Genomic DNA, 27,963 nt, shown 5'->3' with positions numbered 1-27,963 from the left:
TTGTCTTCTTCATACTTATAGTAACAGGACTAAGAAAGAGTTTAAAAAACACATTTCATACAATTCACCCTCATACTGCACAGTTTGAGCAGGCAAGCTCAAGATACAAGGTTTCCAAATGGAATTTAAAGGTTAAATTTTAATGCTCTACAGCCTCAGAGCTAGAAAAGGTGTTGTGTGAAGCATCTGAGACGTGAAGCTGCTACAAAATTACAGAAAAACTGTTGATCACATTCAAAGAATATTACTCACACAACCTCCACTCAGCTGGGATTTTCCCCACATGCAACTGTACATGATTTTATGAATGCATGCTAATCTCCTTGTGCTCTACTTCTTTTAGCACTGTATTTTACATATTTAACATCCTACCTGCACTGCTCATCCATCCCATCGGCATCTTTACTGATGTCATCACTCATGTAATACTTGAAGCAGGCCTACAAACATACAAAAGATATTTTTAGCATCAACATAAAATTCTGATATATAAATCTGGGGAATTTCTGTCCCCACAGCTTAACATGGACAAAACTTAAAATGTAATGTGAAGCATTAATGTTAAATCCACAAACAAAAATTAATTACAATAGTTAACATATTACCTAGGGAATTCTTTATACATCTGTGATAGCTGCCACAATATAAGGTAAACCTGATTAGTAATTACAATTAATGGAATTTATATTGTGTAGTATTATAAAAAAAAATGTAAGATTATTTTAGAGGCCAATGTACAATAATCCTACAGAAATCTTTTCACACTCGATACCTATATTAAAACATTTAATAATTTATATCCTGGTTCATTTATGGTCTGGGTTTTTAGTTTAATTAAACTGAATTAAAAGATCTAATCTAAAATGTGTTCTCATCCAACAATCAGCACATTACAATGTGCTGATTATAAAGAAGAAGCATGGGAAATTGTGACAAAACAGTTTAAAGGGCAAGTAATGAGGTTTCGACCACTGTGCAAATTAAAGGGGAACAACAAAGCTATTTTTATATTGATAGGCTAGACAGAATCAGAATCCATGAGTACATTTTCAATCGCAATCAAAGCAAAATGTACGGTTACTTGCAAAACCACTAATTTACATAAATCGTAGATGAAATTTCCAGGCGTGCACAGCGTCATTTTTTGCGATTCAGAACGAGGCAACAAAACTTCTAATGGTGTGAAGCGGCCCTATTACACTGTAACCAAGCAGGCTTGTGAACACATCTCTTTCAACCCAATAGAAATATTGCTCTAGACTTCAAGACAGATATGCAAATAAATGGAACTTACTTGTTAACTCTGCATGCAGGTCATGTTGGAAACTTATTGTAGTGAAATGTCTGCTGCAGTACCTGTACTTAATTTACTCTAACACTGCATAACATAACAGTCAATACAGTGACTAGGGAACAGGATGGGGCTGCTTCCCATTAATTTGTGGGAACTCTTGTCCGTGGGGAGACCAGGGGTTTGTGACATACAGTACTTTCACAAAGTTCGCAACTTTGTGCTGAATTATAAATTTGTAAATTTGTTCTACACCCCCAATGAATTGACTTTGTTACTGAGATTTAATAACCGGTCTGAGAAACTGTCCTTTAGTTCCCATTTAACTGAAAGATGCCCTCTAGGTATTCACATTATGATGACAGCAGGTGTGCCACAATCATTCCAACTACTCATAAACCTACCTTGCAAACAAGCACTTTAAGCACAGGATGTTGAAAAAAGGAATCTTTTTGGAAATGGTTGACTTGTTGTCCACAAGCGGTGCAGCTGACAATTCCATGTAAACGTTCGTCTGTTAAAAATAAAAATAATGCAGGTGGGCATCTTAAACAAAGATGGCATTTTGGACCAGATGCTTTTAATCATATTTATAGTGGTCAAGTGGAGGCTGAGATACACCGGAAAATATGTGACTTTTACCAGGAAAGGTTTGCTTTATGAATCAGAAAGCGTTTAGGAGCATGTTTTTAAATCATCTGTGTTTAGGACAGGCACATTTCTTATGATTGCACCATAAACAGCTGAGAGAAAAGAAAAGGGCAGCCTGATGATCTTCTAAGTTTGTCTTTTTAAATTCCTTCAGCATAGTGCATTGCTTGTGGATTGAAGTTATATTCATGTGAAGCACCTTGAAATTTTCACACTGGACTGAACTTCAAAGTGGATACATTAAACATCTGCACAGCTAATATTTTTACTGAAAAGCCTTTAAAATGCAGCTGCATGTTACAAATAGCTGTGTAACTATCAACTGTAGGTATCTCTCCAATCAACTATCTGAATTCCAAAGCTCCTCCAATCAGGAACATCTGTGCAGGGATGACAGCAACTCAGCCAGGAAGTCACCACCCACACAATATTATTAAATACAAAAGCATACCACATGCAACAAATTAGGCTAAATTAGGACTGATGATTAGAATTGTTTCAGTGTACAGCCCTTAGGGACAGATTGGCCAGTTAGAGGATGGCTGGTTTGTGTATTTCAAATGGAATTATTACAGAGCTCATAATACAATAAATACCAATACTTTACCACATAAATTGAAGTATTGTAAGAGATTATGAATCCCTGAAAAAAAAAGAAGAAAATCTCCAGAAAGAAAATGAAAACCAATACCCACTTGCATTGACAGGTATGTATTCCCTTAAAAAAAGACTCAGTTATCATAGCTCTACTCACCTCCTCGTTTTTTGGAGAGTTCTGGTCTAGGTTTGCCAGATCTGCTTCTAAACTCTGGGCCTCTGAAATCATCTTTCACTTCGTTTGACACAGGTTCTGGCTGAACCACCACTGTTCCTGAGTGGAATTCAGAGAGAGAGATTTTGTGATTATCTTCTGCTTCCTCCTTTTCCACACCTCACTCTCATTTTCTAAGGTGGAGAAGACCCACAAGACTCATTGCAGGGCTTGAGGAGTACGGTTATGCAGAGAGGCAGAAATATTCAGTCTCTTGATGTGAAGTCTAAGAGAGGATCTGATTGAGGCTCTCAAACCTTTAAATAGAATCCCCTGACAAGTTCCCAACAGTTAAAGCAACTTATTTGTGAGCAGAAAACAAGTATATGCCTGGAAACTCTAAAAAGGGTTATTAATGCTGCCAATACTTTACATTTTTTGTTGATAAAGCTCATAATGTAGGTGTAGGTGTGTGTAAAATGGGATAATTCTAATCATCAATAAAAAACAGAGACAAGGAACCCTCCATAAAATATTTACCAAAGAGTCCACACTGTACAATCAGGACTGGGAACCTGACAGAGTAGGACCCAGACTTGCCAGAGTAAAGCTTATGATAGACCAGGCACAATAAATAATCAATATCTATACTGGTGACCCTGTGTCCATTGAGCATGAGGATTATAACACACAAGCATATTTTGTCAAAGCAGCTTCCCACATGACCATGGTCATACATGAAGGAGTACGGTTTTGTATTTAATTTAATAGTTACAAACTGTGCTTCTTTCTTGGTGGGGCCTTTTTTGCAATTTGCACCCCCCCCTCCCATCTCTAGTTTTCACCTCTGAAAACCCTGGGATATACGCAATATCTGTAAGGTGCTTTTTACACAGCTCTGTATTCAAAGAACTTCTGCGGAATGTCACACCCCCAGTATTCCAACAGAAGCTTAATGTTATTTAAATATGGTGTTTACATGGGAAACTCAAATATTTCCAATACAGCAGAGCAAAAAGCCATTTAATTTAACCATAATTCAGAGCTCCAAACTTTTGATGCACTGCAACTAGTTTAGGTACATCTTAATATTGCAAAGTGCTTACTGTAAATCAACTGTAAATAATTAAGGTTATTATTAAGGTAGAGCTAATTAAATGTAAACATTTTGTAGACATTGGAATTTTCCAACTTTTTATTGAATGCAAACTAAGGGTTCTTATCAATATCAAAATATTGCTGGGTCTTGTAACAATTTCATTGTTACAAGTGTAAACGCACATATGTGCAGTCATTAACATGAGGGAGTATTGGTCTGCTGGTAAACTATCAACCTTTGGCATGTGGTATCCTTACAGATTGAATTTCAGAATTCTGTTCATAACTGTTCTTTTGAAAACAACAGGTTCCCTTTAAAGTACTCAAAATTCCTGATGTCTTTCAAATGTAATTTCCAATGATAGTGAACACAGCTAATCATTTAAGCTTTCATTTGTTCTTTGCAAAGTGAAATTTAGGATTGTACAGATTAAGGCTAAATTTTGAGGATGAATAAATCTTACCTTTTGGCAATCTATTTACATCCAGTTTACTCTCTGAAGCACTGTCATTGGGCACTGTATCTTCATTTCCACTTTCATTTGAAGAATCTGTATCATCTATTCCAGTGTATTTGGTTACCACTGAAGGCTTCCTGTAAAAGACAAGTGGTACCTATCATCAACATATTAAATGGAAAGCTGTAGACTTTAACCCAGTGAGTACTAAATATACTCGTACTCACTGCTCATGAGTCCTCACAAATTTCATTACAAATTTTCACTTTTACAAAACTACTGCTGGATTGACCCTGTGATATTCCACTTTTACATTATTCTTTCACCTTCCGATGGATATTTCTATTTCATGGGGTGACGGTTTAAGAATTACACTTACAGTGATTCTAGATTTGGTTACTATAGCTAGTATGAAAAATAATCTCTGAAAATAATCTTAACATCTAGAGAGGACAGAACAAAGGCCTTGTGCACACTAGGCATTTAAACCACATCAGCAGCTTTGAAATTTAATGTTATCTTTCACGTTAAATAATCCAAAGTGAAACTTTCTGCCAGGAAGTGTGGGGCAGGAATATTGAACTGGATTTTTTTAAAATTTATCCTGCAATATCTCAAAAATGCTGACAGAATGATTACTGTATGAAAGGTGTAAATTTAGTACTCAAAAGAGGACCTGAGGAAGATCATACTGTAACACACTGACAACTTACATTTACATTTCATATGAAGAAGCAAAGTGCAATACAAAAGTCAAGCCACTTATTTATGTCCTACTCCACTATAACATGTCCGATTATTATTAGTTCAGAACTGGCAGCAATGCAACACGATTATGGTTTCCATTTTCCACTTTGTGAAATTTGTCTCATTGCAGATACACATTCCAAACCTCAACAAGCCTTCAAGTTAGAAAATACATTCCCTGTTAAAATGACACTCGATGCATTGCATAAAGAGAGGAAAAAAGATAGAAAAGAGACACCTCAATTCAACTTATTTCAAAGAATCATGGAAAAAAAGCAGTGCACTAAAGACCATGACTTTGGTGTACCTCAACAGGTTCCCCTAGGATGGGGTGTATTGGTTGAGACCACAACCAGCTCAATTTTAAAACAAGACGGAAGAGGCTGTTGCACACCCAGAGGAGTCATACCATTAGAAGAATTTCTATATGTGTATATATTGTGATTCTGTAACTTGTTTAAAGTTACAGAATCACTTGCAGACCATTTTTTCCCAACTTCCTCTGTGACTATAAGTTAAACACCTGAAGGCATCTTTAATGTGGGGATTAATATAGATAAAATGTTAATCAAAAGATGTCCTTTTAAAATAAGCAAATTCTTTAATCTCCAATTCATTCTGGTACAACATGCTGTACAGTAAGAGGTTTGCCATCTTAATGAAGTGCCACTGTCTCTAACAATGTTTTGGGATAGAATATGATCTTTTAACATCAATAGTATTTACTGGTATTGTTGAACACCTGGTGGGAACTACTCTTAAGTGTCAAAAATGTGGATTCAAAATGGGCACACTGGTAAACTGCATGATGAGCAAAACAATCTTTTGCTTTCATGAAAGACATGTTTGGGATATTGTATGGATGCTTCCGTGCAGATATCTGCCATTTGTAATCATTCTGTCAGAGCCAAAGCCATGAACAGCAACAGATACAGCACAATAAGGCAGTTGGGCCTGTTCTAAATAAACAAAATGCTCAAATAAAAAAAAAAACGATTTCTCTTGAAAGTCTTGAAGGTTACACAACGAGGGTATTCCCCAGGATAGGCAGATTTGTGGGCTCAAGATGGATAAGAAGTTAAAGCACTTCAAACAATTACATCTTTGACAGGTTTAAGCGTTTAGAAATATACTCGCTCTTGGATTCAGAACCTGTACCAAAACCTTCACCTGTCTATTACCTGCAAACATCAAACAACACCCAAACTCACAAAACCCCTGGCAAAGAGAAAGCAGCCTTCAAATGGTATATTTGGAGTCTCAAGAGGAAATCTGGAATGAACAGTGAGTAGGTGGAAGTTTTCATGTGTTCCAGTTGAGTACATTTCACCACAGTGAAATTTATTTGTATATGGAGAACAAGAAAAAAAGTCTTCCACTGTAAAAATATCTTCCACAAAGCACAGAACCACCATCTAATCACTTTATTTTTTGTATTGGTTTCTTACAAAGGACTGGTCAGCAGGTTTCTGGAGTGGTGTGGGGAGAACCACCTGCAATTGAATGTAACAAAGACGAAGGAACTGGTAGTAAATTTCAGGAGGAAAAAGGTCAAACCTACTCCTGTCTTTATCCATGGGAGTGGTGTGGAGATGGTGGACTCGTACAAGTACCTGGGAGTGCACATCGACGATAGACTGGAAAGGTCTAAGAACGTCGAGGCCATTAACAAGAAGGGTCAGAGCCGACTTTACTTCTTGAGGAGGCTCAGGTCCTTCAATGTATGTAGTAAAATGCTACATATGTTCTATCAGTCAGTGGTGGCGAGCGCCATTTTCTACACGGTGGTATGCTGGGGCTCTGGGATTAGAATAGTGGATTCTAACAGGCTGAACAAGCTCATCAGTAGAGCAAGCTCTGTCATTGGGTCTTGCCTGGACCCCCTGGATGTAGTGGCTGAGAGGAGAATGGTGTCCAAACTAGAGGACAACGTCTCCCATCCCCTCTATGACATGCTTGAAGAAATGAAGAGCACGTTGAGCAATAGACTGATTCATCCGCGGTGCGACAGGGAGCGCTACAGGAGGTCATTCTTGCCTTCTGCCATAAAACTGTACAACACATCCACCTCGCGTCTAGGCAGAGGCAACATTGACAGTTACCTCTTTTTGGACTGAACAGTTAACTGATACATTTGTTCTTTTTCTTTTCCCATTTACAACCGTTTTTGTGCAATACATGCCAGGGACCTGTGCAATACATTTATATTTATAGTCATATTGTGCAATACGACTTTTTTGTGTACTGTTCTGTTTTGGTTTGTTCTTTGTGTGTTCTGGACTGTGAGTAACACTTCTTAGTGCACTTCCCACTGTACTGATTGTATTGTATTATTATTATTGTATCATTCATTACACTGTGGCTGTGTTGTCTGTGTTAAGCTGCTGTTGCACTGCAATTTCCCTCACGGGATCAATAAAGTATCTATCTAAAGTACAACCATAGAAATTTACCGTGGATACACTTATAAGAACTGTCTTTTATGAAAACGATGGAAAGCAGAACTAACCTCTTTGACCGGGACGATGACGGAGACTTGGCTCTCTCCAAGGAGCTGCCAGGCTGTAGAACCAGAAAGGCACAGCATGTGAAAACCTGGCCTTGAGGCACATTATAAACATCAAGCAAAAGCTCAAACTAAACTTCAGGAACTGAGATTTAAAGGCTGAAATAACCACAATAAAAATCATCATTATTCCAGTATCATCAGTACAGAAATTAAAATTCAGACATGTGATCTTAATTACTGAACAGCTGGGAAGTTGCAGGGTGCCCAGTATCGAGCCCTGAGGAACACCAGACTTTAGAACTGAAACCCCCCCAAGAGAGACAAAGTCTCGGTAACCAGTAAGGTAAGACTTGAACCATTTATAAGAGCAATGTCGGAAACTCCAAACATAGCCTCAAGACTAGAAAGTAAGATGTCGTGGTTAACACTGTCAAAAGCAACATTGAGTTCAAGGAGAGTAAGAACAGAAAGAGCACCAGAATCGGAAGACTTAAGAAGAGCACATACCACAATTTTTGCAAACAACCTTTGAATACTGGGCGAAAAATGTTTGGGCTGTCCAGAGCCATAAATGTTTCACGCAAAATTTCTAAAGCAACTAGAGCAAAACCCTGAACAAAAAATAAGCTTTATCTTCAAACTTTAAAACAATAAAAATAGATATGTAATTATGGAAAACCAAGTTATTCAAAATATAAATTAAGTCACATATACTGTAAACACTTTTCAGTGATGTGCAATTATTTTGCTTGGATTGGTTAATTGAAGGAGTCTGCCAAGTGTCCTTCACACTAGAATAAACATTTCTTGGAGTTCTATTTATTTTTAAATGGATTTTTGCAAGGAAAACACCGGTCAATTCCATTCTGTTATGGGTTCGTTTTCTGTACCTGCAGGGTGAGATTCTGTGGTACCACAATAATAAAAATTTAAAACATAACTGTCACTAAGGGACAGCTTTTTGTGATGCTTTTCTTTTATTCCTCAGCAACTTTAATAGGTTCTGTGCCAGGAGTGAACAGCAAGCTATGTAAAACATCCAAACATCTAGGGGTGTATTAGAACATACAGTAATATAAGATTTAAATATAAGATTTAACTTCTAGTTATTTAGTTTCAGCTTGCACACTGATGAAGCTCCACATCCTAAAATACAATTTAGGATGTATGTGGAAAAACCTCAGAGTAATTAAAACCAGATATTTCTGTCTATACCAAGTTGACAGACCAGATTATAATTCTCAATAAAAAAATAACATGGCTGGAATTGATTGTAAATAATGTTAAGTGGCACAGCATGAATCATACAGCAAATTAAAGAATTCTACACAGCATTTCTAGATTGGCACAAGTATTTCCACAGTAATTTAATGGATATCCTAACTGTGCATTACTTTTTAATTTACTATCCACAGAACTGTACTTAAATGCACAGAAACTGTAGAACATGCAGTGCATGCAAGTTTACATATTCTGTAATATACGTCCTACCTTACTATCTACCTACAACAAATCAAATGTATTTAAGGATTGAAAACACATTCATGGTATATATTACAGAAGAACATTGCTGAGAAAGATTTTGTTTGCAGCTCCAAGGTTATGAATATGCTAAGAATTATGTGTTCAGAAAGATTACAATCTTTCTTTTTCCTTGAACTGAAAATAAGACCCTGGGACTGCTTAAATCCTTTGACTCAGCTTCTTAGGAATGCTGTTGAGATGGGACTCTAACACAAAACAGGCCACCATAAATTGGACTCATTTTGACGCCTCCCCGTGATAGAGTGCCTACATTGACGCCTCTTAGTCTGCAGCTCCAAGAGGGAGGCATATCTGGACTCGGACACAAGCTGGTGGTCATCTCTCATAAATCCACTGACGGGCCCAGAGAGGATCACCAGTGACGAACATGCCACGAGTCAACGCCCACTAAATCTGATGACGTCATGACCCGTCATCACCAATAGTGAAGCAATATAAAAGCTGCTGCTCAAGGGATACTACAATGCTCTCCAGGACCCAAACTACTTGACAATTAATGGATCACCACTTAAGTGCTGGACTACATAAACCAGAATTCAGTCCAAGACCTCCTCTGCAATGTGACAAGTTTTGTGATGATCTCCCAATTGTAATTTAGCCCGATCGCTGAAATAGCTCAGTTGGACATTTGACGACACTGCTGAATACCAACGGATATTCAGCACAATAGCTAAAAAATAGGGGCAAGCAGACTTTTCTAAGTTTCTCCCATCCAGGAATCACCATCTAGGCTAGTTGCCAACTCCAGAATCTGTGTACATGTTTCAGTAGAAGCCAGTGCAACACTGACCACTGAACTCTTCCCCCTTTCTGCACTAACAGAACAATCTGTCAGCACTGGTTGTTACTATATACCACCAGCCTGAAAGTACAGGTTGTAAATTGTGGAGACCCGGGTTCAGAAAACTGGCTGGTATGGGTCAGAGATGTTGTTCTCCTCACCTAAACCCACTGGATTGCTTCCTGTAGTAAGTCTATGTCATGAGTTGCTTAGCTGCCTGTCAGCTGTAAAATCCTTTGATTTTGCTGAGGCCTGATGGTTTCACTGGTGGAGGCCTGGTACAATAGCTGCATGTTGAGAATGAGTCCACATTGAATTTCTTATTTAAATGGTTCATTTCTTTTGTAAATGAGAAAAAAATACAGTGGGAGGGTTTCTAGGTGATGCCTCAGAGTGTCTATCTTACAGCCTCATGAACATTACCTTCTCCTTTAAGAATTACATCATACAATACTGCATAATAGTAAGAAATCACAGTTTTGTCACAATTTTAACTTGCAACTTGTGAAGAACAAATACTTCTGTTATCCTGACATTTTAGCAAAAAAAACATTACCTGAGGTTCATTCATCTCATTTAAAAAAAAATAGAAAAATACAACAGGAGGGTTTCCAGATGATTACTTAAGGTGGCACAGGACAAGTAACTCAGGCCGCAGTGTGGGACTATAAACCAACACATTCAAGGATGCTACACAGTATGCTGAAGAGACCCTGGCCAGTTCTGAACCACCTTTACCTCAGCAGCATTTAATCACACCATGAGAACTTAGGAAATCATAAAAGTGGGATTCACCTAACCTTAACTTGAAGATCTTCATGAGATAAGCTACTTGAAAACTTCCCAGGTGCTATCAACATTACTCTGCTACTCACCCTTAACTACACATATAATAAAGTAATTTGGTTCATAAAAAGCAGGCTTCACATTGGACAGGTTGTCAACAGTTATGACATATTTGAGGACTGGGTGTTGGCGCCTATTCTTTAGATTGCTTTCATTAGAATTGGTAAGTAACCACTGTTTCACTTTCAGATGGAAAGTTTACATAAAAATGATCTTTTTATAAAAATCTAAATTATAAAACATGAGAAAACCATGATAACATACCTCTTCCATGACTTGGTCCTTTCTGTGCAATTTAATTAAACTCTTGTTAATTTTACCTGTGGATAAAAAACAGTAGTTCAGTGCACCTGAATAAGTTCAGGAGGAGGGTCCAATAACCTGGCAGCTCCTTAACAGAAAACTGCGGAAATTAAACATTTTTGGTCTCAATTTCCAACCGTCTTTGAAACGTGAGCAATTGATATAGACCTAAATAAAATGGTCTATATCCATTGCTCATCTATAAGATATAGACATAAAACACCTGTTTTATGGAGCTCAACTCCATAAAACAGGTGTATAAAATGTTACTGGATACCATGGACACATGGTATTGTAAATTATGAAAACAAATGGTGGGTATAGCATGCAAAATCTACATTCTAATTGCCAACTTTCTATAAATCTGAAATGCAACTTAATACAATAGAACACTGGCATACTGTACTACACTATCATTGGTTATCAGGCATTTCATCACAAGGTGTCACACCACATCAAAGCCTACATAAACATAGTAGAAATCATTGTATGATTTTAAAAAAAGGAGTGAATGCTTTGCAAAATAAGGTCAAATTGTAATTATCGCAGGTCACAAATTATAAGAGAAGAAAAATTATAAGAGCATTCAGCTACTTCCATGATCCAGGCCATCACCTAGAACACCAAATCTCATAGCCTGTCATAGCCTTTACTTTCAGAAATCGTTCAGATCAACATATTTCACCTGTTGGAAATTGTCTAGTTACTTGCTTACGCAAGTCTGCAAATATATTGTTGCATGTTCTACTAATGTTTAGCCTGTGGGCACCTCTAATTATTATATAGACATTTCTTAGTAAGCATTTTAAAATCATTCAAATATTATAATTGCCACTGCTGTTTCAGTTACCATTTTCAAACACTCCAGTGAACGCACAAACTGAAACTGTTCTTATATTGCCAAACCACTGTTCTCAGCGTTTGCCTTCTTCTGATCCCAGACCTACTAATTCTTACTTTGTGCAGAACGTTGCCATTTCTTATTGTTCGTTTAAAGGACCATCCATACTAGATTAACCAAAATCAGCAATATTACACAATTGCTACTGGTACAAAGCAAAAAAATAAATACAAGTTTGTGACAAGGCATTCGACTAGACATACATTTTTCACCTTGATTAAGATAGTCACCACCCGTACGGTCCTATTATCTGAGTGCTAAGCTCATGAAGTTGCTTGAAGAGCCGAGTATTCATGTTATATTTATGTATTTACAAAAAGAAGCATAAAACATACTTTAGTTACACTCATTTCTAGTTGCAGCTGGAGGCCTGGAGTTTAAAGTTTACTGAGCACGAACACATACTGTATGTATTGCAGCATAATGTACTTAGATGTCCTACCCTGCACCTGATAAAAATGTGCACACACATCTTAAGACACTAATGCAAAGAAATGCATGCAGTCCAGTCAGTCCATTCTTTGATATCTCATAAAAGACCATTTCATTTCAACAAAGGATAACAGCTGATGGGACATGGCTACTATATCTACTGAAATATTTCATTACCCGTTTTACACCAAAGATCTATGGAGTACAGATTTCAGCCTTCATTACTGTAGTTTGATAATATTGTTTGTAAAGTGCAAGCATTTAAACAACTTGGTCACATATGCTGAACCATAAAAATACAGACTGCATTTCTAAATTGCACATTTATAACTGCCCAGTCCTTTACACTGTTCCCAATCCACAGGCTTAAAAACTTGCAGATTAAAGCAGCAATAATTATTTGCGTGGAAAAGCTCTGAAACTAAACACTACCTTGTGAAAATAAAGAAATGCCTACATTAGACATACTGGAGACATCAGAGAGCACATATGACACAGTTTCATTTATAACCCATAGTGGCAAAAATATCCCCTTTTCTTGATTTTTTTAAAATATTTCTGACATTTAGGATAAAAAAATAAGAATTATTGGTTGGTATCAACATGCCCAAAACAAATTATAATTATGAGAAGAAACATGGAGCTGAAAAACTCTAACATATTTAGGCTTAATCTAACACCACAGGGACATAATCCTGACCTTAATTTTTAAATCGTTCACATTTTGGGAAACAGCAAATTACGTCCATTTAATTATATAAATGATCACTCATATGATCATTCAAATTGAGTTTTCAGTAAAATATTCCGTTTAAAAATGTGCATGCATCATCTGTAATTCCAAAAAATAATGGGACAGCGTTGGAATTGAGCGTATGCGCTTGAACCTTAGTGTCACCGAATTCGGATCACGAAAGAGATTAATGTATTCATAGTGAGAGACTATTTATTCTTCTCCTGTCAGTGTTCACAGCATGTCAGAAAATCTGCAGGTCAAATAGGCAGGTGTCGTACAGTATGTGGATATAGCATTAAGTTGATTTAAAAACTTTCAACTCCAGATTGAGTTGAGTGAAAAAAATTGTCAGGTACTTTACATATATCCTAGTTTACCAATTTCTGTACCACTCTAATCAATACATTGCAGTATATTTAAATAGTAATCAATCTTTAATCTCCCCAGTGCTACCACATCTCCCTCACTTCACTGCCCCTACTGTTTCAGTCCTCTTACCCAGTGATCTGTCAGGAGCTGGAGGTGAACTGGTTTCTTCAGATTCCTCTGATGAATGGGCGAGATATTCATGCAGTTTCTTCACCAACGTATTTAACTTGCTCTTACTGAAAAGAAAGAATCAAGGTTGGAATCAGATTTAAATTCTGTACTTCTAGAACCTTCCAAGATTTGAGTAACAGAAGTAAAGCTGACTTTAAGGTACAATCCAGTTCTGGTCCACCAACAACACTTATGCAGCAACCTCATTCTTCTTAGAGATCCACCATCCCAGAACTCAGCAAGCCCATCTCTGTTTAGCTTCCGAGATCAGAAACTATTCTGGATTCTGTTACTGTGGTTTGACAAAATCAGGCAACAATGTACTAACGCTTCTACAGCGTGGATGTACAGCTAACAGCCACCGATTTAAAATATACATTTTTATAGCCCTCTATATTAATTGCTGTTCCATGCACATAGAAGGGACCTACATAAACACATAATGTAATGTTTTATAGCTCAGAATCATCTATAGGTTATGCCGTGCATGTCCTTGCTTCCTTCATGGATCACTTTACACTGCCAATGTTACATTTCATTTGCCAAATATCTCTCCAACCTAAGGCCTTCTGACAAATTCCATGAAGGTGCTGAACAGGAACAGTGCAAGTTCCCTTTTTTTTGTTTTGCTCCAATCTTTGGGTATGGCCCCCATGTTCACTGTCACTGTTTTTTTTTTTTATGAGCCAACCTGATAGAAAAATTGCAAGGTCCAAAACCAGATGAGGCCAGGATGCTTTCTTATGTCATGAAGTCATACAACTGCCAAATATTCCTCATTGTACACTTAGAATTCTGAAATAACCATGCTTTAGCAAAATGAAAAACATCTTTGCAGTGCTTGATGCCAGATCTTCAAATTTTACAAAACCCAAGAATTATAGGGAACACATTCTTCTAAAAAGATAAGCAGTCAAAAGACATTTGCATTGCCTTGAACTTAGCTGCAACAGTTTACATTTTGTCTCACTAAACAGGTTTATTAGCTACATTAAATAGTGTATTTTTGACAATCCTGTACTCTTCAAATGACAATGGGTCACCTTTGTAAAATGGCAGTTATGTTCAGACAAGATGGTGGTTCATCTGAACAACATTCTCCAGAATGCAATGAAGATAACCTGCCATCCTTAGTCACCTGACCAGCAGAAGGGAGAGAAATGGTTGGACAGCATTTACAAAACCATAATGTGGTTCATTTCCTTCAGTGTCAGACTCTCCTAAGCACAGGAACGTATCGTGTTGCCTCACTCTGGACCAATTCCAGAACAGCATTATCTTTTCTTAGAATGTGGTGCCCAAATTTGTACATTATCTGAATGATGCCTTAGAAGTGCATTTCACAATTTTAACATCACATCCTTTGATTTAAATTCTACACATTTAACTATATAGCCCAACATTTTTTGCCTTTTTAATTGCTTACCCACATTGATTAGAGGAATGATTATTTTGGCATACAGTATTACACCCAAGTCTTCTTCACAGCCTCTTCTAGCTCAGCGTTTCCCATTTTGTATTTCAGGTTATGTTTATAGCATACAAAACCCCAAACATGTCTCCAGTAAACAGCAATGATTTGGTCTTTGAGTTTTAACTTTAGTATTTCTGAAATAATCTATTGCTTCTAGTATTTACCTAGCCTCCTAATTTGGTATAATATGTCAAGGTGACTAGATAACTAACAATGCCAGATTATCCCAAACCAGGAAAAGAAGAGTTAGTCAGTTGTTAAAGTACTATTACTATTAGTAGTAAATATTAATATTCGATCTTACCGCGGCCATTGACACCGTAAAGCATGGCAGTTTAATTAATTGACAGGAGCATTAGACAGGTGTAAGCCTTTCCTTCTGACAGACAACAATTTGTTAACCATATCAACTTTAAAAAGCAATCCTGCCCTTGTTAGATCTGGAGTCCCTCAGGGCTCAGTCCTTTGACCCTTATCTTTTCAATATGGACTTTAGGCCAGGTTACAAAAAATATGGTGTCCAATGCTGAGGATAATCCAATCTACCTGCATGCATCACTGAATTCTCCAACTACTTGTTCAATGCTAATCAAATGTCTAGGAGACATACAGTTGTGAATGACTCCAAAGTGTTGCTAATTAAACAAGACTAAAAAACAAGCATCAGACCAAGATGATTTTAATTGGCTCTCCCCTTCAGGTCTCAAAATAGAATTGTCTAAAACTGACTTTGGGTGATACAAAAAATGTTCCATCGCATTCTGTTAAAAACTTTAAGGTGATTTCTGACTCTACCCTATCTTTCAAATAAGTCTAGAGCACATCCTTCTTGCATTCTGAAACATTTCCACTCTTACTCTTACCAATGCTGAGAAATTAGTTCATGCTTTCATCTCCTCAAAACTTGATAACGTGGTCCTGGTAATATTTACTATATACTGCAATGCGTCACTTGCTGGGTCATCCAAGAAACTACAGTATGCCCAGGACTGGGCTAAGTGGATACAGACCAAGTCTAAAATATCCAAACATATTTCTCCTATGCTGAACAACCTGCACTGGCTACCAGTCTCTTACAGGATTGACTTTAAAAATTCCAGTTGACCTACCAGGCACTGCATGGTCTGTCTCCTGACCACGGGCTTGAAGAGTTACTGTCGACTCATGTCCCAGTTTGTTTACTTTGTTCCACTGGCTAGACTCCTCAATGTTCAAGGACTTCACATAGTACATTAGGGCACTGAGCTTTCCTAGCAGTGACACCTTGTCTTTGGGATACTCGTCCTGATCATATTACAGCATATCTTCTTCTGAAGCTTTCAATTCTTGCCTCAAAACTGACTTTCCTCTGAGTGTGGAAGAGGAAGAGGATGAAGAGAGGGAGGCTGCCTAACTGTCTTCTTACACAGGAGTAGAAGAGGCTGCCTGCCAGTCTACTAACAATAGAGGAATAGGTGGAGGACAACTAGGTCCTGTACTATACCCAGAAAAGGAGGATACTGCTGCATCCTTCCAAGTGTCCAGAAGGGAAGCACTATCAGAGCACATAGCCTCTGCTGGGGCTCAATGCCCCAGAAGAGGGGGTGGCCGCAGCCACTGGTCTTTGATGCAACAGACCAGGAAAAGCGATGAGGTCATGATCTAGGAGGAGTCTGCCATTTGCCCTACCTACCCTCCTCTGTTTTCTTCTATCGCTCAGGGGATGAAGGAGGCCTTGGAATGGCTATCATCAGTTGGTTGATGGCCTCAATTATTGAGGGGGGTATTCAAGAGGGCAGTAGCTGGAGACAATATGGTGGTGCAAGTCTGAATCACATAGGTGGAAAACAACTGGTTTTCTGCATTCAATGTTCAGACAAGACACCAGAGCCTCCACTATGCTCTGTATTAGAAGAAGAAAGGAGCAAAACAACAACAAAGACAAAGCCAAAGTATACCATTTAAGTATTTATCACCATCACAAAGTTACTTTGAGATGAACAGTCCTAGGCAAGGACAGTTTCCAAACTATTTCAGGAATACCTCGTAATTTCTCCGTTTCTCCTTTTGCAATACATTTACTGACGCATATCTGCGGACTTTTAATTTTCCTAGAAACGTAACATCTGATATTCTCATGCTAGTAATACCCACCGATGGTGTCACTTTTGATTAATCTCCTAAAAACCTTATGTTCCAAAGCTCCAGACTCCATGCACTGGCTGTTTCCCTGGATTCTTGCTGTAAGGTCTGAGCCCGTTTGTATTGCACATTGTACAAGGTGATGTGGCTGTCTGCCATGCTACATAGAGCTGGCCCATCAGGAAGGTTTTACAGTAACATCTCGTGCGCCCAACATAGGCAAACAACCAAGCTGAAACAGAACCAAGCCAAGAAACTTCAGCCTGACAACAGATTCAAAACCTGCTTAGGTCCATTAGGCAATGGGCAGAGTTATTCGTTTTTCTTGTAGCCACAACTACAGAAAGACCATGGCAATGCATCCAGCAGCATGTCTGAGTAAGGAGGTTTTACAACCTCATAAACAGCAAAAGTTTTTTAAAAAGCAAGAAATGGATTCACTACAGAGAATAAAGGATAAATTCCTAATGGTAGCCGGGAATGCCATTATACAAATTGAAAACCAAAACACTTTTTTGCAATAGCTAACCACATGAAGCTGAAATCACGTTTTAATTATATGAAATATCTGTCGTTCAAAAATAATCTGGGTGAAGAAATAAAAAGAAATATGCACATTAATTTCAAAAGATAACAGATACTGTAATATACTGTGTTCCCTTCCATTTAACTATGATTTTATGACTTGGGGCAAACTGTTGAACAGGTTATTTAAGGTGCAAGAGAGGAGAACATCTGGTAAAAATACAGTTCTCTCCACTTCATTGTGAATTCATAACCGGTCTCCAAAAGCATTCCGTGAAGATGGTACTAAACTGAAACAAGATCTGCTGAAGTTAATGGATTTCTATTGAGTAACTCCGATGTGCAATTGTCCAGATGCCCAGAAAAAGTTATCTTTTAAACAACATCATCGCATCACAGTGGTCTCAAACCAGCCATTGCCTCAAACCAAGGCTTTATTGAAATTGTTCTATAAGAGTATACATTTTGTTTAAACCTTTAACCAATTACAATGCCATAACAATGATAGAAATACTACACAGGGGAAACTAAATGCTATTTTAATATTTTGGGGTTAGAAAGAATCAGCACTGGTGAGTGCATTTCAATGTAAAATGTACACATTAACTTGTAAAACTTCCAATTTACAAGTTTGCACAGCACCAGGTTCTGCAATTCAGAAAGAGGCAACAAAACTTCCAGTGATATGATGCAGCCTTATTACATTGTAAAAAAACAGGCTTGTGAACACATCCCTTTTAATCCAATAGAAATTTGTAACATTCTTCTATAACGTCAAAGACTGTATTTTGTTACCAAGGTTTAATAAATGATCGGAGAAAATGGGACTGCAATAACCCTTTAAAAAGAAGATGCCAGATAAGATGCCAGAAGGCCAGTTAATGTTATTTTTTGCAAAACCACACAGTGGTAAACAATGAAACAAAAATAAGAGTCTCAAAGACCACAGCTACAAGAGATAAGCAGAAGCCAACACACTTCACATGGTTAGTACAATACTTTCATGCTTGTTTTATCTAGTCCTTAGATATAGTCACCCACACAACTTCATCCTAACACATGACATCATTGCTTTGGCTTGCTCCTCTGCTGTAAAAGCAATTCAAGCACGTTGACCCACACCTTCACCCTCAAACTCCATGCATCTTTACAAAATGGCAATATTTCAAAAAAAGTATGACTGATAAGTGGACTGTTAGGGACTGCTACTGTTATTCAAAAGCAGTTCTGCATTTTGCATTTTTTACTCTGCTAAGCCTAAAATTTACAGAGGCAACAGAAATAATAATACTAATTTACACAGATTAAGACAATCGGGTTCGCTTGAAAAGAAATCACTGTGCTAAAGCTAGCTGCAAAAATCCCGGCAAACAAAACTTGAAATCTTTAGAATTCCATCTTTAGTTTATTTGAAAATTTCTGTCATGAAAGCAGTTGGGGGAAAAAAAAGCTCGAATATCTGAGTTTGAAAGAAACAAAATCTGAAGCCAGCCATCTCAAATGAATTGGGTGTGAAAGCTCTCTTAAACAAGTGATGAATGGGGTCCATGGTCTGGAACCTTTTAACCACAATGGGTTTATCCTGCTTAAATATTTTAATCTGACACCATCAAGCTTTGCTCTTGGTAAAAAACACATTTAAAATTACAGCTTTCTCCACATTTCTTCTGATTAATATTGCTGAGCAAAAGTTTTAAGACATCTCAGACACAATCAGGAGTCACAATTAGAGTTATGAATAACTTTTGATGCTCAGAGACACCACTAATGTTTTCTACTACCATCACACTTACTAGTACTCTAACTTAGTTTGAGTGCCAAAAGTCCAGGCTTCTTATTTATCTTTTATTCAAATCGATAGGAAACTTGATCATAACTCACGATCAACTATGCAGCAAATACAAAGTATTCAAGGCAACCAATCAAAACTAACTGATTGTCCGGTATTTATCCCTTACACACCCACAGAACTAAATGATTACTTTTTGTGTGACAAGAGGCCTCCATTGGGATTAAAATTAAATTAAAAATGTCTCTAAAAGATCATCGAAGTTGTGTTTTTGCAAAATGGAGAAAAAACATCACAAAATGGAGAAACTCTAGATCTAGCCCTTTTTTTTACTGAGAGTTAACCAGTTGCTGTTTTGTAATTGTTCTTTTAACATAAAACACAAAGAATCTGTATCCACAGTTTAACTCACAGTAAATATACGCAAATTCTCTTCATACTTTTGTAGGAAACTTCTTGTCTTAAAGTAGATTGTATTTTCCCCAAACATACTGAGCCCTGTACCATAGTAATCACAGTATCAAACTTCAACTAACAAAATCCTATTAGAAAAACAAAAATCTAAGAATTCCCATCTCAAGGAATCAACCAATGGTTTTGTATAAGGCATCTACAGCCAATAGAGTGAATTTTTAAATAATCCTCCATAAACATGATTCAGCGGTGGGCAAGACTTTTCAACATAGTTCCCTAACACATCCAGACACTTCTAAAACCTTTTCCCAAGGTTACAGATGCCCACCCAGTACCAGTGTTGGTTGAGACCAGAGTCGTTGATGGAACTGCAAGCTAGCAGTGCCACCTGCTACTTTGACTTCTGCTTCATTGCTTCAACTCCATCCTCAGAGAGTTTTCTTTCACATTTGAAAATCTGACTGCAGGATGTGGACTGTAGATACGGGATAACAGTTCGAAGCCCAACTCCAAGCTGCATGGCTTGATCTACCGTAGAATGACCACAAGTTCACAGCCCTTTTGGTTTTTTTTGACCCAACAGAGAAAGCTCATCGAGGAATGAAACTTGAGTCATGACAGTTCTGCATGCTCAGGGATGAAATGGGATGGTATCAAAGTTCATTTATAATCCACAATGTTGTTCTAGGATGACAACTGTGAAGATTGTTCACGTTCACTTTATTTGTGGACTCGTAAATGTGTAACATAAAATCTAACACGACAGACAGAAGAATAAGTATGGAGAGCAGCATTGTGGAACTGTGGTTAAGGGACTTGAAACTGAAGGGCTCTGGGTTCGAATCCCAGGTCAGACACAAGTGTTGTACCCTTGACCAAGGTCATCTGAATTATTCCCGTAAAATACTCTGCTGTGCAAATGAAAGATGTTTTGGACAAAAGCATCAGCCAAACAAATGGATAATAATAAGATGAATGTTAAATTCATGTTTCTGTACAATACAGAGATACTTGAAATGCATACTTTCTACAGTCCCTGGATAATTAGCAGTGTGACCAGTAAATTAAGAAGAAACAGTGACAAAAAAAAGTACACCACACAGCAGCAGGAAATCACTGTAGATCTCCAAATCTGTGGAGTCTTTAAGAATGGATTCTCCTTTTCAGAGACAACATAACCATGTGGTTAAATACTGACATTTCTCACAGAAGAACTTGGCAGCAAGCAATTAAAACTTTTCAACTTTTAAGTTCATTTTAACATTTACCATTGCTTAATGTTCATTAATACAGCAAAACCACAACTGCAAAACGATCACACCAAGTACGGAAATGTGTCTGTTTAAACAACCCGTCTTATTAGCAGTGGACATACATGTCAGGCTGCCAGAATAAACGTATTGTTTGGATGACCATGGCTGAAAGCTCAATTCGTCCATAATGCTTTATTTTTTTTACTTACATTCAGAGTTATTATATCACAAAATATCTAGATTTGAACATTTGAACATGAGATTTATAAACATAAACGCCATGAAACAATGTTTCAGATTTTCAAACACCTTGATTATGTCAAAATTCAGTCATGCTCAACAGAGAGACATTTAGGCAAACAAAAAACTTTTAACGCATGAGCTGAATTCAGGCCGTCAGCTTTGTAGTCTATTATGTACATCTTTAAAAGTGCAATGTATTAAACACTAACCGTCGGTCATTTTAAAAACTAACAGTGCTTGTGAAATGCCAAGCGTTTTGTGTCAGAAAAAAATGACAAATTTCTAAAAACAAATGCACAATGAATATTTTCGACATCCTAATAGCTTTCTAAACGCAAGAATTGACAGAGGTGTCAATATTTATATACAAGAGCATGAATATTTATAACCCGTGGTGCGTTATCTTCTTGCTCAGGTTCTTACTCGGAGGGAAATCCAAACAAGCGCTGCAATGGAGTTTTGACAGCAACTTTTGTTATAGCTGCGGATTTTTCTGAGCACCGGAAGTTTAATGCACACCACAAAAATTAACGATTTTCTCGCCTCCAAGTTATTTATTTTTTTTTAAAAACTAAAAGATAAATCGACACCATCGCAAAAACCACAGTAAACGGCTTCATTTTCTTTTAGTTAATCATTATGTACCCACGTAAAACGCTGAATATAGACCTCTTGGAAACGTCTCACAAAATATTCTCTATTCTTCCATTCTTAGAGGAGATCTATGCTCGATCATTACTGCAATCCCACAAATCCCAAAGCGCAAAAGCGGAGTGGGGAAACACTGTTTGTATTGATAGCATCACCACGCTTTCAGAGCGCCCTTCAAAATAGACACATTATTGATGATAACTTTGAGGACAACAGGATCCTGGAAGATGTCGAAACCTAAGAAATCATTTGAAACGATCTAGGACAGAGGTAAACAACAGACTTGAACTGAACTGGATACATTAATGAGATCACTGTTCGCTTCATACTGCACATGCATTGTTGTTGCATCCTATCACTGCAAAATCATTTTAAAAACTTTACACAATATAACTGTGCAGGAGTGATGGTGTACCCATATAAAATGAAGTCAGTTTCGAGCACCATGCAGCTTGAACAAAAATGCACAATCGCAAGTGAGAACCGTAAGTGGTTATAAAAATATAAAACGGAAGATAATGCAGTTTACTGGTGTCTGAAACGAAACCCTCCATCCGAAACTACACCCTGCAATCGTTCTTACAGGGAGAACCCAGCATATACTTCAAAATACACGATAAGTGCACCACCGGTGCTAATGCATATAACGCTAGTGCGCACTAAACATTCTATACTGGGTTTCCACAGAAAAAAGGCCCACATAATAAATAAGCCAATTTTTAGTTTCACTCGTACCTCCTGATCTCTGCGGTCATCTCTCGCCGATCGAAGACACGAGGGGCGCGCTTCGCCTCTCATTGGAGTTGATGTCTCAGATAATCTCACCGGTTTCTACTGAAAAAAAAACAGGAATATTGAATTAACCAGATCCAGGTAGACAAAGCAAGCCCGCCATCTTGCCGGATGGCTAGAGACGCACTAAAATGGCGCACCCTGCTCAGATTTCACCTGCTGCCGGATTGGCTAAACTAGCAGAGAGCAGCGGGGTTTTTTTGACTGGGCAAACGCAAAACTCATTGTGCATTGGTTTGTAGACGCGGCTCTCGTATAAACTGTTGAATATCATTGGTACACTATGCATAGAGAATTGTTTTTTCTTCTGATTGGCCAACTCTTTATTTTTGTTTCATTCATTTTACGTTTTAATGAAGTGCGGCTGTGATTTCCCCTCTGAAGACTTTTTGTGTATGTGTGAGAGGGTGAGGTTTTGCATAGACCGCTATTATTTTTGTATACTGAACACCATCGTAAATTGCTTCATAAAGTTTTGTAGCTACATTAAAATAATATGACACACTTAATATTGATTCGGTTAATAGTCTAGTCATAGTATGTGTGCTTTTAACAATTTTTGACATATTATTAAGATGAGCTGGCTTTATGTTGTTAAAATAATTTAAAAAACAATGCGTTGACCGACCTAACTGCAGTTTTTTTCATTCCCTTTCCCTGAAATGGTATATTAAGTGATATCAAACCTGTTCATTATCTGAAAACTGCTAATTCCTAGTTATGTAGGGTTATGGTAACCCAGAACTTACCCTAGTCACGGAAGCATTGAACACAAGACAATAAGAAAGTTTTCCATCTAACCCATTTGGTAGTTGGTCGTTTATTGATCCAAGGATCTCATCCAGCCATTTCTTGAAAGAAACCAGGGTATCAGGTTCATTAGTAATTAATATTTAATAATTGCTTACACTTATATAGTGCTTTTCTGGATACTCCACTCAAAGCGCTTTACAAGTAATGGGGACTCTCCTCTACCACCACCAATGTGCAGCATCCACCTGGATGATGCGACGGCAGCCATACTGCACCACAATGCTCACCACACATCAGCAATCAGTGGGGAGGAGAGCAGAGTAATGAAGCCAATTCATAGATGGGGATTATTAGGAGGCCATGATTGGTAAGGGCCAATGGGAAATTTGGCCGGGATGCCAGGGTTATGCCCCTACCCTTTTCGAGAAACGCCCTGGGATTTTTAATGACCACAGAGAGTCAGGACCTCCGTTTTACGTCTCATCCGAAGGACAGCGCCTGTTTACAGTATAGTGTTCCCATCACTATACACGGGCATTAGGACCCTCATGGACTGCAGGGTGAGCGCCCCCTGCTGGCCCCACTAACACCTCTTCCAGCGCTGTGAGGTAGAAATGCTAACAGTAGATGAAACCTTGTGTGAAAAAGTAAGTGCACGCTTACTGCTTCCACATCGGTTAAGAAAGTGATTAGAACCAGGTACTGCTTAATGGCTGCACATGATTAGTTGATCTTCAGGAAGTGCTTCCATCTGTATGTAAAATCAGAAATTATGTCAGTTTGGTCTGGAGCACCTAGATCATGCCTAGGTCAAAAGATATCTGAGACAGTCTCAGAGAAAGAATCATTGCTGCTCATCAGTCTAGGAAGGCTTATAAAGCCATTTACAAACAGTATGAAGTCTATCATTCCATAGTGAGAAAGATAGTTAAGTTCCAGATGGCTGTCAATATACCTAGGATTGGGCATCCCAAGAAATTCCCACCAAGATCAGACCATGTGTTGCTCCTAGAGATAGCAAAGACCCCCAAAGCTACATCTACAGGCATCTATCAAAATGGTAAACGTTAGAGTTCATGATTCAGCCATTAGGAAAAAAATGGATAAGAATGGCTTTTGTGGAAGGGTAGCCAGGAGAAAATCCCTTCTCTCTGAAAGGAGCATTGCTACATGGTTTGCAAAACAGTACCTGAATGAACCACAAGGCCTCTTGAACAATATCCTCTGAGAAGACAAGACAAAGTGAGGTTGTTTGGCTGTAATGCAAAATGACATGTCTGGCGATAACCAAATACTGTGCATCATCACAAGAACCTCATACAAACTATCAAGCATGATGGTGGAAGGGTGATGATTATGGCTTGTTTTCTATCTGCAGGACCTGGACGCCTCACAATTCTAGAGGAACTTATGAGACCATCTGTCCAACCAAAAATTATTCATGCAACAGGACAACGACCCAGAACACATTGACGCCATATGACTGAATGGCTGAAAAAGAAAAGAATCAGAAACTAATGCTTTCAAACATCACCAAGCTGAAGCAGTTTTGTAATGAGTGGGCCATATTTCCTCCCAGGCAATGTGAGACTGATAAACTCTTACAGGAAACATTTTCTTACCGCTAAAGGAGGTTCCACATGTAAGTGAATCACAAGGGGCACTTACTATGATTTGGTGAGAACTAGATAAAGGTACGGTACTGTATGTCTTAATATGTACAACTATAGAACCATAAGGAGGAGTACTTTCTTTTTCACATCGCTGTTTATTACCCAATACTTTTCTCCTGAATGGTGTTTCATAATATAGTGTTTAGATTTCCAGAAGATTTTTGGTAAAGGTGTACAGTGCCTTGGGAAAGTATTCGGCCCCCTTGAACTTTTCAACCTTTTGCCACATTTCAGGCTTCAAACATAAAGATATAAATTTTTTATTTTATGTGAAGAATCACCAACAAGTGGGACACAATTGTGAAGTGGAACGAAATCTATTGGATTTTTGAAACTTTTTTAACTAATAAAAAAAATGAAAAGTGGGGCGTGCAAAATTATTCGGCCCCCTTGCGTTAATACTTTGTAGAGCCACCTTTTGCTGCGATTACAGCTGCAAGTCGCTTGGGGTATGTCTCTATCAGTTTTGCACATCGAGAGACTGAAATTCTTGCCCATTCTTCCTTGCAAAACAGCTCGAGCTCAGTGAGGTTGGATGGAGAGCGTTTGTGAACAGCAGTTTTCAGCTCTTTCCACAGATTCTCGATTGGATTCAGGTCTGGACTTTGACTTGGCCATTCAATCACCTGGATACGTTTATTTATGAACCATTCCTTTGTAGATTTTGCTGTATGTTTGGGATCATTGTCTTGTTGGAAGATAAATCTCCGTCCCAGTTTCAGGTCTTTTGCAGACTCCAACAGGTTTTCATCCAGAATGGTCCTGTATTTGGCTGCATCCATCTTCCCCTCAATTTTAACCATCTTCCCTGTCCCTGCTGAAGAAAAGCAGGCCCAAACCATGATGCTGCCACCACCATGTTTGACAGTGGGGATGGTGTGTTGAGAGTGATGAGCTGTGTTGCTTTTACGCCAAACATATCGTTTTGCATTGTGGCCAAAAAGTTTGATTTTGGTTTCATCTGACCAGAGCACCTTCTTCCACATGTTTGGGGTGTCTCCCAGGTGGCTTGTGGCAAACTTTAGACGAGACTTTTTATGGATATCTTTGAGAAATGGCTTTCTTCTTGCCACTCTTCCATAAAGGCCAGATTTGTGCAGTGTAAGACTGATTGTTGTCCTATGGACAGACTCTCCCACCTCAGCTGTAGTTCTCTGCAGTTCATCCAGAGTGATCATGGGCCTCTTGGCTGCATCTCTGATCAGTCTTCTCCTTGTCTGAGCTGAAAGTTTAGAGGGACGGCCAGGTCTTGGTAGATTTGCAGTGGTCTGATACTCCTTCCATTTCAAGATGATCGCTTGCACAGTGCTCCTTGGGATGTTTGAAGCTTGGGAAATCTTTTTGTATCCAAATCCGGCTTTAAACTTCTCCACAACAGTATTACGGACCTGCCTGGTGTGTTCCTTGGTCTTCATGATGCTCTCTGCGCTTTCAACAGAACCTTGAGACTATCACAGAGCAGGTGCATTTATACAGAGACTTGATTACACACAGGTGGATTCTATTTATCACCATCAGTCATTTAGGACAACATTGGATCATTCAGAGATCCTCGCTGAACTTCTGGAGTGAGTTTGCTGCACTGAAAGTAAAGGGGCCGAATAATTTTGCACGCCCCACTTTTCATTTTTTTATTAGTTAAAAAAGTTTCAAAAATCCAATAGATTTCGTTCCACTTCACAATTGTGTCCCACTTGTTGGTGATTCTTCACATAAAATAAAACATTTATATCTTTATGTTTGAAGCCTGAAATGTGGCAAAAGGTTGAAAAGTTCAAGGGGGCCGAATACTTTCGCAAGGCACTGTACATTAGGTTGCTGCTGTGCTTGGTACGAATCGGTTAGTCGTTGGCACTCTTACTTCTAGACCAGAAACTTCAAACCAATTGCCCAGCATAGTTACATAGGGGCACTGTGCACCAGTAAATGACTTTTTTGAGGTGAGATGTTAAAATATGGTTTTGTTCCAGAAGTCTGACTAAATGGCCATTACAGATCTCATATTACTTTTTGTATGAGTAAAGGTAGTCAACCCAGTGTCCTGGCTAAATTCGACTTTGGATCTCCACAACCTGGCCTGCTTGAATTTAGGCCTTAATTCAACTTGTTATATCAGTTCTCACTTCTCCACTTCATCTGCTGTGTAGTGGGGCTGCTGGAGCACAATGATTGCAGTGATTGCAGTGTATCACAAGTAGTGATACCTCACTAGTACTTGGTGGGTGAAGTGGGTGCCCTTTTCTACAGAAAGTGGTTTGGGATCCCCTGGGTAAAATGTTATCGGAGTATAATTATTAAAACAAGCAAGGTATTATTAATAAAATATAATGAAATAAACATTGAAGTAAAACAAAACAGATATTATCCAAATAACAGCACTAATAAGTTGATAAACCTCAAACTGACTCATTTATCATCCTTTTTTGATAACATATACTTGGTATAATTAGCAAATGTCACATTGTCAGAAAATATAGGAGCAGAAAAATCATAAATAGAATTGCACAGTATTCAATTCTATTTATGATTTTTCAGAAACCGGGGAATTTAGGGAAGTGTAAGACGACATGCAAGTGGGCAGTAATTTTCCTTACAAAATGAGTGGTGCTGGACTACAGAAAATAGCTTATTTGAATGATTTAAAAAATGCTTCGAGAAATAAAAGTGTAAAACTGAAATCAGTAAA

The 27,963-nt window shown here is 38.1% G+C and overlaps 1 protein-coding gene across 1 annotated transcript in view; it reads right to left on the bottom strand.

Moving 5' to 3' along the window:
- The window catches only part of atrx (ATRX chromatin remodeler), a 105,147-nt gene extending 82,154 nt beyond the window's left edge, over positions 1-22,993 (bottom strand). Inside the window, exons 1-8 of the mRNA XM_015351067.2 lie at positions 22,795-22,993; positions 13,548-13,654; positions 10,942-10,997; positions 7,506-7,558; positions 4,256-4,386; positions 2,697-2,813; positions 1,696-1,805; positions 373-440 (exon numbers count right to left, since the gene is read on the bottom strand). Of these exons, the coding sequence (XP_015206553.2) occupies positions 373-440; positions 1,696-1,805; positions 2,697-2,813; positions 4,256-4,386; positions 7,506-7,558; positions 10,942-10,997; positions 13,548-13,654; positions 22,795-22,814 (662 nt within the window). The 5' untranslated portion in view covers positions 22,815-22,993. The remainder of the gene's footprint in view (positions 1-372; positions 441-1,695; positions 1,806-2,696; positions 2,814-4,255; positions 4,387-7,505; positions 7,559-10,941; positions 10,998-13,547; positions 13,655-22,794) is intronic.
- Positions 22,994-27,963: the final 4,970 nt, after the last annotated feature.

The sequence above is a fragment of the Lepisosteus oculatus genome, chromosome 8 (genome assembly GCF_040954835.1).
Source record: "Lepisosteus oculatus isolate fLepOcu1 chromosome 8, fLepOcu1.hap2, whole genome shotgun sequence".
Taxonomy (NCBI): Eukaryota; Metazoa; Chordata; class Actinopteri; order Semionotiformes; family Lepisosteidae; genus Lepisosteus; species Lepisosteus oculatus.
The sequence above is the reverse complement of the archived record's forward strand: the minus strand, read 5'-3'. Positions and strand labels throughout refer to the sequence as shown.